General features: G+C 44.4%; 2 protein-coding genes across 6 annotated transcripts; both read left to right on the top strand.

Moving 5' to 3' along the window:
- Positions 1-610: 610 nt before the first annotated feature.
- Positions 611-5,524, top strand: LOC143146011 (L-asparaginase). 3 transcript variants are annotated; one of them, XM_076309949.1, is made up of 9 exons: positions 611-629; positions 948-1,176; positions 1,312-1,423; positions 1,645-1,759; positions 1,852-2,188; positions 2,725-3,039; positions 3,380-3,684; positions 3,767-3,940; positions 4,366-5,524. In XM_076309949.1, exons 2-9 carry the CDS (start codon positions 996-998, stop codon positions 4,729-4,731), a joined length of 1,905 nt encoding a protein of 634 aa, XP_076166064.1. In that variant the 5' UTR covers positions 611-629; positions 948-995; the 3' UTR covers positions 4,732-5,524. The 3 variants fall into 3 exon arrangements, with proteins under 3 accessions (XP_076166064.1, XP_076166063.1, XP_076166065.1); XM_076309948.1 differs by lacking the exon at positions 611-629 and having other exon boundaries at positions 707-1,176; XM_076309950.1 differs by lacking the exon at positions 611-629 and having other exon boundaries at positions 870-1,176; positions 3,380-3,678.
- A 2,464-nt stretch (positions 5,525-7,988) lies between these two features.
- LOC143146019 (uncharacterized) lies at positions 7,989-10,024 on the top strand. 3 transcript variants are annotated; one of them, XM_076309966.1, is made up of 5 exons: positions 8,033-8,512; positions 8,628-8,713; positions 8,979-9,165; positions 9,241-9,382; positions 9,488-10,024. In XM_076309966.1, the coding sequence occupies exons 1-5, from the start codon at positions 8,414-8,416 to the stop codon at positions 9,880-9,882; spliced, it is 909 nt and encodes a 302-aa protein (XP_076166081.1). In that variant the 5' UTR covers positions 8,033-8,413; the 3' UTR covers positions 9,883-10,024. The 3 variants fall into 3 exon arrangements, with proteins under 3 accessions (XP_076166082.1, XP_076166081.1, XP_076166083.1); XM_076309968.1 differs by having other exon boundaries at positions 8,098-8,148; XM_076309967.1 differs by lacking the exon at positions 8,628-8,713 and having other exon boundaries at positions 7,989-8,148.
- Positions 10,025-10,661: the final 637 nt, after the last annotated feature.

Raw genomic sequence — 10,661 nt, 5'->3', positions numbered from 1 at the left:
TGTTTTCGTGGTGTGGTAATTTTTTTCATAAATATATTTTCTGTGCGTGTGTGCGTGTGTGCGTGTGTGCGTGTGTGCGTGTGTACGTGTGTACGTGTGTACGTGTTTCTACACTTACTTATCCGAAAATGTACTAAAGAGCTTGCCATACAACCTCTAAATCTCTATCACCCGTTCGATTGGTCGCGGCGGACCAATCATTTGTTCCCCTCGATCATCAGATGTAGCGACTTTTGACACCTGTTCATGAGGTCAGGCAGAACAGTTGATTTATAAAAATATAATAGAAACGGAAGACTAGCTTTGGGAATATATTCAAAATGCATTTATGAAAAAACTCTTTAGGGCTGCATTGTTTAAATTTTCGTAACGAAATAATCTTGGCAAAAGAATAATGCCAGGTCTGGAATTGCTTTGGTAGAAATATGGTGGGTGATTTGGTGAAAATAGACGGAATTCTACGCAAAGAATAATGATAATTTAAACATTTTGCTAGTATACAATCTTCGGACCTTAACCTTATTGAAAAGTGCGTACCAAGTGACCAAAATCTTGGAAAGACTTGTGGACGTATTTAGAAGAAACGGGGAAAGAAGTTATCCCAGAAAGTGGGAGTATCAGTAAAAAGGGTAATATCTGATATCACGGTAAATTCGTATTTAATTTTATTTTGGTAGAGAAAAGCTTTCAAAAAAGTAACTTTTATCCAGCAACATCATTCATTCCGTAAGAATGTAATAAAGATTGATCCGAATCAATATTTTCGACGTTTGAGTAAGATTAATTTATGCGTTGCTATTACACATTTTACAAGTGTGCGGATAGTTTTGAACGGTAGTGTCTATACAGTATGTACGTAGATGTATTGGTTGTGGAAAGTACGAGCGCGTTAGCGGTTCGATGAAGCACACACTCGACCGAGAGGAATTGAATAAGATCGTTCTCAGGAGGTCTTGTCGCGATAACATTTTGCTGTGGACACGTGGAGCGACAACATGTCACGAGCACTTGTAAACACTGCGAACACGAATGTAAACGCGAACAACGAGGATGAAAATTTGGAACAAGCGACGAATTATAATTTCGATAATTTGGCCACCGAGAATATTCGCGATGCTCACGTGTTGATCCTTTACACGGGCGGTACAATTGGAATGATCAGGAACGAATACAAAGGTAGATATACGAAAATTTACAAATTATGTATATCTTGTTGATCGTTTTTTGCTCTCTCTGTTAATCAGACGATGGTGACTGCTCATCGAATTAATTGTTTGCAATTGGTACAGTAACGTATGGGTATTGTTTTAGTTCTCGTACCCAAGCCGAATGCTTTTGCGAAGAAGCTGCGAAGCAATTCTTGTATGTACGATCGGGCATACGCGGAGAAACGATTCGGAACCACGGGGCCGTTAGTATTACCGTAAGTGCAGGTATCATTCGAGTTGACGATCTCAAGACGTTGAGAAGAATCAGGGATTCATTTTCATGATTGCACAATATACCGCACCGCACCGCACCGCACCGCACCGCACCGCACCGCACCGCACCGCACCGCACCGCACCGCACCGCACCGCACCGTACTGCACCGCACCACACCGCACCGCACCAAAATGTCTTTTTAAAATGTTTCTGGTTGCTAGAATGTCCGCGTCGAAGAACCGACGGATTGTTTACACGGTGTTGGAGTACTCGCCGCTTTACGATTCCAGTAACGCGACGATGGACGACTGGATTCGTATCGCCAACGATATTAAGGTAAAGTCTTTTTCTCGGAGGAGACACTTTTGAAAGAAATTTCGCTCCGATACTACTATACTAGTTTTAGAACTGTATCTGCGTTATTTCAGCAATATTACGAGAACTTTGATGGGTTCGTTGTTCTCCACGGAACAGACACGCTGAGTTATACAGCGTCCGCCCTGTCGTTTATGCTCGAAGCTCTGGGGAAGACGGTTATATTAACCGGCTCTCAGCTACCGATTTTCGATATCAGAAGCGACGGTCTGGACAACTTTCTCTCCTCTCTGTTGATAGCCGCGAATTACAACATACCGGAAGTGTGCGTGTTCTTTGGGACGAACCTGTTCAGGGGCAACCGTGTCTGCAAAGTATCGACCACATCGTTCGAGGCGTTCGAATCGCCAAATTATCCGCCTCTGGGAAAGGTCAACGTCGAGCTGGAAGGTTAGCGGTTATCGATCCGATCGGTAGCTCGTAACACATTTGAGTCGTTACGCACGATTGTGGTGTAGCGAAATACGCGGGAAACGACATCGATGCTTATCGCGTTCGAAACCTTGATAGAAGAGTATCTGCTCGCAGGAGTCATGTACAGTGTACACACGTACACGGATGCGGCAGCGTAATCATCGGAGATACTCGCCCGGAAAGCAATGATAGATTAAAGCGTCCAATTGAGATGTTCGACGCGTGTCGCGCTTCGTATCGGCACTTGTCTAACACAGTTGGGCAAATATCGTTCGTTTTGGACAAAACGAATCGGTTTTCGTAATTTTTTACGAAATTGATTTGTATCGAAATTTGTCCGAATGAAATTTTATTCTTTATAAGAGGCGAAAGAGTACCCACGTAAGAACGCTATCTTCCGCGTAAGCGCGTGTTTTCGTATAACGATTAATTTATTTAATATTAGACGAACGCGACGTCTCATTGAGAAGCTTAAAGAAACTTTATGTATGGATTTATCTATGCATTTCCAGTGGATTATTGTGCAATTTTTCCCTCCTGCAAATTGGAGAAGTTCCACGTGCACGCGTCCTTGAACAAAAACGTCGGACAGCTTCGTATGTTTCCAAGCATAACCACGAATCTGGTGAAAGCGTTCTTACAACCCCCGATAGAGGGTGTTGTGTTGCTGTCTTACGGTATGGGGAACATGCCCACGAACCGGGAGGATTTAATTAAAGAGCTACGCGAAGCGACGGAACGCGGGATCATCATAGTCAACATTACGCAATGTCCTTCGGGCCGCGTTTCAAGAATCTACGAATCTGCGAAGCAACTAGAGGAAACTGGTACGGTGTATTTGCACTTTAACGAATGCAATTTTTTATCTTGTTCCCATTGATCCGTTTTTTGGTGCTAAGATTTCGATCAAGATTCGTGTAAATCGATAATCATATCGATCGAGAACGAACGATTCTCAAACGGCCGTATCCGAATATCGAGTCGTTGCGAATCTCGGGATCGGAGATGTTTGTTTCCCGAAATTCGAGAACGATCAGGATCCGAATAGCGGCGAATAATAGATTAACGGATCGAACCTCGTACGATTAATCGAATGTAAAATACTGTCCAATAGGTAAACGACAAATTGAAGACACCGCGGTGATTCACGGCGATTATAATGTACAGGTGTGATACCGGGAATCGATATGACGCCGGAAGCAGCGCTGACCAAACTAGCCTATGTGTTATCGAAAGAAAATTGGGACAAGGAAACAAAACGGCAAATGATGCGGACGAATCTACGCGGAGAATTAACCGCGGAACAATTGTCGTCGCTACAAGATTTAGACCTGGTGGGAGTGGTCGGGAGATCGTTGGGAATTTCATCGTTTGCCCAGTTTCAGGAATTGGGCTCGATCCTGTTCCCGGCGATCATAAACGCCGCTGTGCTTGCACGCGATCTCGCGAAACTCGAGTCTTTGAAAGTATATGTAAATTTTTGGCATCTTTTGTACATATTTATAATACGAAAACACTATGGATCTTTTCAATTACTATGCGTTTCTGTTTCAGGGATCGCACGTTTCGCAGACGAACGCGGATGGTCGTACAGCGTTGCACATTGCCTGTTGCGAAGGAAATGTGGAAATTGTACGGTGTCTGTTGAGAATGGGTGCGAACGTTCACGTTAAAGATCGATTCGATCGTACGCCGCTTACCGACGCGATAGAGTACGATCGTCACGAGGTAACGTGTAATCTGGTAATTTTACCCTTTTAAATCTTTGGACCGAGCACGATTCGTGCGCGTATCGCGAAACACGAGTAAGCGAACTGAACGACACTTACGAGGGAAAACAAGGGAAAGGGTAATCACTTTAAAACGACGACATATGTAAAAGTATAAAGGGAGGAAAATTGTACGATAGGAACAATGTCGTGGGTGATGAAAAACCCAACGAATCGAACTTTTCTCTACATCATAGTTGTTGGTAACGCTATCGTTGGTGCTAAAAGAGCCAACGGAACCGACGGATTGACTTTGACCCTTCGATACTCGATCAAAGATGTTAACGATCTATTCAAAATACTCTTGTAATAAACTAGAGAACTGTAAAAATAAGAGATCATCTTAACCATCTTTTCACCGGAGATTGCTCGACATTTTTCTAGATTATCGGAATCCTGATGCAATGTGGCGCTCACCTGCACGGAAGCGCGTACGCAATAGGCGAGAAGATGTGTACCGCAGCGTCCGTAGGAAACGTGAAGCGTCTAAAGTCGTTTCTTCTCGCGAACGGGGATCTCTCTCAAAAGGACAGCTCTGGAAGGACGCCGATGCACTTGGCTGCTTTGCACAACAAGGTGCAAGTTGTCAAGTTTTTGTTGGATCAAGATGTGGAAACGAACAGCTACGACAAGATGGGCCTGCTGCCGTACGATTTCGCGAAAGCGGCAGGTTCCGTACAAGCAGAGTCGTTGCTTTCGTCTACGAAGCCGTCGATCGTTGTCGCGGTCGAACCATCGCGACGAAAGTAAAAGCGTTTCTTTTTAGCACAATATAACGCATTTGCGACGTTAAATAGAATGGGTTCGCGGTAGAACGTATCAGGATGGAAATCAGAACGAACCGTTTACTCGTTTAATGCCATTTCGGTCGAAACACCTCCGAGATTATTGTACGCGTGGCTATTTATATTCGTATCTACTATATTTCACTGCGAACGATAAATCCAATACAATTTTCTGTCCTTAATTATTACTTTAAGAGAAAGAGAATCTACAACGACGAATACGTTATAATAAGTAAACAATGAATTTCGGCTGTTCCAAACTTTCAAGCTTTTTAGTTTTCAGTTTCTTTTCGCATGTTCTTAATATCGATATCAGGTTCGATTGTTCGTTTTTCCACCGAACACGTTTGTTCATCGTTAAAGGTACCGGCCACGAACCACAGTTTGAGAAACACTGTTCTAGACCATGGCGTTACCAAAAAGTGAAAGTCTGTAACCAACAATCGGGTGATTGTGCCGGAATCGTGCGACGACTACGCTCTACGATTTCACACTACGCGTGCGCGTGCCGTTACAATAATTCGTCGTATTTCCGCGAGCGACCAGGCGAAAGAAGAAACTTGGTTCTAGTGTAAAAATATTCTCTCTCTGGTATATTTGTAACGATGACGAGAACCGCTGAAAACCCACGAGACAGTTCCGAGATCAAAGAAAAATGATGCAACGGTACCGAAAGGTTCCGCGTTTGTTGTTGTACGATACGTACGATAAATGGAGAATACGGTCACGGATCGAAACTAGCGAAAGTAATAGCAAGCGTGAAAGCGCCTGTTCGTAATAATAATAATAATAATAACAATAATAATAATAATAATAATAATAATAATAATAATAATAAAATAATAATAATAATAATAATAATAATAATAATAATAGAATCCACGTTTTCCGTCACATAACGCTAAACTCGTTCATCATGGTCTTAAGAAGTTTGAGCGTAATCGGGCAGTCGTTGTAAACGCGAGCGCAATCGCGATCTCCTTTTCGAGCCGTGTTAACAGCGTGTTGAACGATCGTACCGTTCGTTACGTCCTTGAACCACTCGTGACTGTTTTTCAATCGATCGAAACGTTACAACGGGTTATAATTATTAATCGTTTAGGTGCATCTTAGCGCAACAGTACCTCGATAAACCGTCGATTATTTTGTCCGTACTCGTCGGGTGTACCGCGTGGACGGCGACCGAAACGATCGAGCAAACGACGCGTTGCGTACACGGCGCCACGTAATTGTTACCGAAGACCATCTCATTGATGGCGTCTTTCGTTCGCAACCATTGCGCGTTCTCCCCCGAGCCTGTAATTGCACACGTGGAAACGAGATATAGAAATGGTCGTAGCTTTCGTCGATTGTTTACTTACGGTAGTTTCGCCGTGGATGGGTTTTCGAAAAGAGAGGCGCGATTGCACCGAAGAGGGTCGATAACAGTGCAACGATTCCGAGGGTTTTTGCGTTAACGCGAAACACCGACGGAACTTCACCGTGCTCCCCCGTTCTGTGACCGAGCGGTATCGAAACGAAGGGAATAGTCACCGTCCAATCGATCTGGAAAATTATCGAAACACGGGGACAACCGACCTCGAGTAAACTAGCTAGAATTTATAGGCGAAATTTTGCCAGCGGCGACTACTTACGTCCGCTTACTATAATACTTACGCGAAACTTTTCTTGTTCCGAGTCAAAGGAGACCGATCCACCTCTCGAACCGTGATCGAATCTCTTACGAACGTGTCCATCGGCGTTGTTGGGACTCGTCGTTGCTTCAGAGGCGAGCAACATGGAAAGAAAGGAGAGCGTAGCCACGAGTATCGTCGAAACTTTCATAATTTCTGTCCCTAAAATCGGTTATCGATCGATTGGATTCTAACGAAAACCCAGGTAAAAGACGTATACCGATTCGTTCGACTTATTCGTTGCAAGACTTTATAAAATTCGAAGCGACGACGACCGTAGCGATGAAAAGGTAATCCGACAAGTTACGGTAACGGTGACAACGTTCGTTTAGAACACCATCGTTTTACGATCGATGAGCAAAAATTTGCACGTTATCGACACGTTTGCAAGACTTGTTTATATTTATCCAAGTAACCGATGGCGAATCGATTAATTGCAAGCGAGCGCGAAACTACGTGTGACGAATTCTTGATCCCGTCGGCAGTTTTTGTACAAGAGCCAACCTACCATCGACAAGTAGGAAATTTCTACGAGCGGAATTAACGAACCCGGGAGAGATTTCTGGTCAAATTACTGTCGCGAAGCCAAGCGTTCACTGTAGTTATTACGCCGGGCACCGTCACGGTTAAAACTTTGAAGATTCGCGCGTACAATTTTACGTTTCGTAATTGCGTTTGTTCGTAACCGGGTTTCGTTATTTTCACCGCCCGGAGAAGGGCGTTGTAGTAGCCTTTGTAGAATTTTCTCGAATTTGACAATAAATTCGAACAGAACGAAACGATTTATCGTAAAGAGAAACGGTGTTGATTTACGATTTATGATTACGCCTACTCGATAGGGTAAAATAAATTCGGTTTCGTAGACAACCGGTGTAGAGGAATTACCAACATTGTTAGTTTGTCGGTTAGTCGACTAATTTAGTCATCGAATTTGCGCAAAGGAACCGCAAGAGCTCGAATGAGAGACACTGGAAGCATTTTTTAATTTATTTCTGCATTCGTATGGGAGGTTTCTTAGCAGACACGCACGCACACGGGGCATGCTCCTGACTTTCGTGAATTTTCCAGGGCAATCTGCGGAACGAATTCCTCGTCTAAAAATCTTTGCAGACGCAAACACAGAGCCGCGAAACGAGCTCACGTTATTCTATAATGTGTGTAGTTTCACGAGGTTTTCACGTTCTCCTGTTTCGATGAGAAAATATCGCGACATTGCTTTCTTTCTCTGTTTACAAAGATTTTCATTTCCTTAACTCGGTCGGTTTTCGCTACAAGTTATAAGCATCTAGTAATAAGTATTATATATTGCCCATAGTTATAAGTATGTAACTATAAGCACTAAGTATAATCACTAGTAATAAGCATTTATTTATGTATAACGATACATAACGATGTATCTTCCGCTAATCTTAACTTATGTATTCCTTCTTGTTTTGTACTGTTAGTATGCACATCAATGTGCATGCTGCTAATAACCCTGTACTGGGTTCATAGCGTAAATAAAAAAAAAAAAAAAAAAAAAAAAAACTCGGTCGGTTTGAAACGCTCGGGCTCGATACACGTAGATACGTGCTACGTATAATATGTATGTATGTACGTGGTAAGCAAGCTACTACGTACCGTTCCGGATATAAGGCACGAGTAAACTTCAAGTTCGATTGCTTCGAGAGTCGACGAGAGCAAAGTGCACCGCCAAGGATCGGGAAAAGGTGATTGGAAAGGAAGATGAATCACGATCGAACGATAGACGTTCGTCGATGGAGAGAACAATACCGTCGCGAATCGTTCGCGCTAACAATGGACGTCCTTCTGCTTCTTCAGGAGAGACGAACGAGTCACGCACCGCGATAACGTCCCATGAAAATGTAACAACGAAAGCGAAACCACCAGGTCTAATTATGTCCACGGTTCGTCGTGTCGTGACGAGAAACGGGAGAGTAGGTGTATCGCTATATATTCCAGAAATACGGGTTGATGTCGTTCAGTTTTCTCCAAAACCGATTCGTACGACACTCCCTTAAAGATTCGTTCGGTTCGTTCGGTTCGTTCGGTTTGTTCGTGAATGCTGGCAAGGTACCGAAAACGTGTAAATGGGGAATTTTTTTCTCTCTTGTCTTTTGTTTCTTTTCTTTCTTCCCGAATTCGAAGCAAGCGACGAATCGTTCACGTGTCTTTTTACTTTTCATAGATGTCGTTGAATGTTCGAAAGCTCGTTTTTCCGGTGTTGTTATTGGCAACGATTGTCGCAAGCAGCCCGAAATTCGACGATGGAGGGTAAGATTGCTCTTTAGGATCGATCGATGGATCGGTACGGATAGAGGGCACCGGTCGAATTCTATTTCGAATGTACTATTTATCCGATAAAATAATAACGAAGGGGAAAGGTACGTTTGAAGGTGGGAATCCGTGTTTGATTATTTCCACCGTGTTTGGCCATTTCCGGCTTCTTTTCGAACGGAACCCTATATTTGTCGTCGATGCTCCGTATCGAGTAGGGAGAATAGCGAGGACAGTAGATACACGCAATCGTTTCAAACAGATTCGTACCGAGTTCCATGATTTACTTGGAGAAGGATCGAAAGTCCCACGACCAGATAGCTATGCCGTCCCGTCCGGATCCACGCAGCGACACACCGACGAAACGCGGTGACACGGATGCCAACGATATCACGGACCGCGTTCAAGAACCACGATTTGGTTTCACCAACATCGGGAGTACAGGGACCGTGAGTAGTCCGTTCGATCGATCTCGGGTTCTTAAAAGATGAACATTTACCCGATTGAAATGAATATTGCTACAGGGTTACGGAGCATCGACTTACGCGCCTGCAAAAATAGACCTGGGCGGACTGCTGCTAGGCGCCATCATAGGAGTAGGTTCGATCCTAATCATACCCAAACTGCTTTACGTGCTCTCCGGCACGTACGGCCACTACGCGAGAAGTAAGTGAAATCTAAAACGATTTGCGTCCAAGGCGTAGATAGTGTACCGTCGTACGCAGGCGTCGCGCGGTTCCTACAGGTAGAGGTACCGATTTCGCGTTTCAGGCGAGGAAAGCGGTGTTTCTCAAATCGTGACCAAATTGGACGACGTCCTGGCTCGTCACGGAATCGATACGACCTCCTGCATGCAACGCGCCGTGTGCACCTACTCGCAACGGGCGTCCTCGTCCACGAGGGAGGCGAACCGGCTCAACAACCACGAACAGGTCTCGTCGTTCGACCGAACGATCGACGCGATAACGACGAATCGGATATTCCGCACGGCCATGGAAGGAACAGCGATACAGGAGGCGGTGGAAGCCGGAACAACCGATCGAAATTGTTCGAGAACTTACCCTCATTGCGGCTTTTCCGTGGAGACGATGTTGTCCCTGGTGTCGAACGCGATCACCGCCGTTGCCGCGATGAATCCGGGACCAACGACAACCGCCACCATCTAACCGAGCTCGTTCCAAACGATTCGAACGCGGCTGTATCGTTTCGAAAACCGATAGCCGAAAGTCGAACTTTCGTCTTTACCAGTTTCGAATTGTTGCTCGGTCGTTGCTCGAATCGCGTATCTAACCTAACGATTAATGACCAGTTCCCGTTGGAGCGACGTAATCTAGAATCGTAGACGAAACAGTTGCGGGCAACTCGTCGACGATCGACGAATTAAAGCCGGATTTACAACCAGATTTACAACCAGTTTTACACCTTATTGTACCTTATCTTTTATTTAATCGTCTTACATGGCGGTGAATCGAGAAAAGTGTAACCGTATTCTCTTTTTCGCGGTTCCACTGTGCGAGCGGGGCGGAACAATTTTCGATCTATCGAAATATAATAATTCGTGCGTTGTGTGATCAATCGTGCGGCAGTGATGTAGCGAATTCCTCGAGATACGCAACGACGGTTCGGTGCGTTCGTTCGATCGATTTTCTTTCGCGTACATCTCTTCCGTATCGACGATACGACGGCACAACGATTACGGACAACGACTCGCTACGACTCCTACGTTGTAGGTACGTGGACACAACTATCTTGTATAACGTATAGAAATATATCGATCTTTTAAGGCGTATGTTTACACGTGTAAGTATTCGACTCCGAAATCGATATCGAACGTTCGAATCACCCGATCTCCAACTGGAACTTGAATCCGGAAACAACGAACCTTCGAGGGACTTTGAATTACGAATTGCGATTAAAGTATCGCGAGACTGTACGAATACGTGGA

The sequence above is a fragment of the Ptiloglossa arizonensis genome, chromosome 4 (assembly GCF_051014685.1).
Source record: "Ptiloglossa arizonensis isolate GNS036 chromosome 4, iyPtiAriz1_principal, whole genome shotgun sequence".
NCBI lineage: Eukaryota > Metazoa > Arthropoda > Insecta > Hymenoptera > Colletidae > Ptiloglossa > Ptiloglossa arizonensis.
Note: the sequence above shows the minus strand (reverse complement) of the source record. Positions and strands in the feature narration are given on the sequence as shown.

Bases quoted from the DNA above. Each gene is read 5' to 3' on its own strand.
- LOC143146011 (XM_076309949.1), top strand. From the start codon at position 996: ATGTCACGAGCACTTGTAAACACTGCGAACACGAATGTAAACGCGAAC. The intron at 1,424-1,644 runs GTAAGTGCAGGT...TCTGGTTGCTAG, and splicing joins ACGGGGCCGTTAGTATTACC to AATGTCCGCGTCGAAGAACC. The intron at 3,685-3,766 runs GTAAATTTTTGG...TTTCTGTTTCAG, and splicing joins TCGAGTCTTTGAAAGTATAT to GGATCGCACGTTTCGCAGAC.
- LOC143146019 (XM_076309966.1), top strand. From the start codon at position 8,414: ATGTCGTTCAGTTTTCTCCAAAACCGATTCGTACGACACTCCCTTAAA. The intron at 8,513-8,627 runs GTACCGAAAACG...TACTTTTCATAG, and splicing joins TGTTCGTGAATGCTGGCAAG to ATGTCGTTGAATGTTCGAAA. The intron at 8,714-8,978 runs GTAAGATTGCTC...CGTTTCAAACAG, and splicing joins CCGAAATTCGACGATGGAGG to ATTCGTACCGAGTTCCATGA.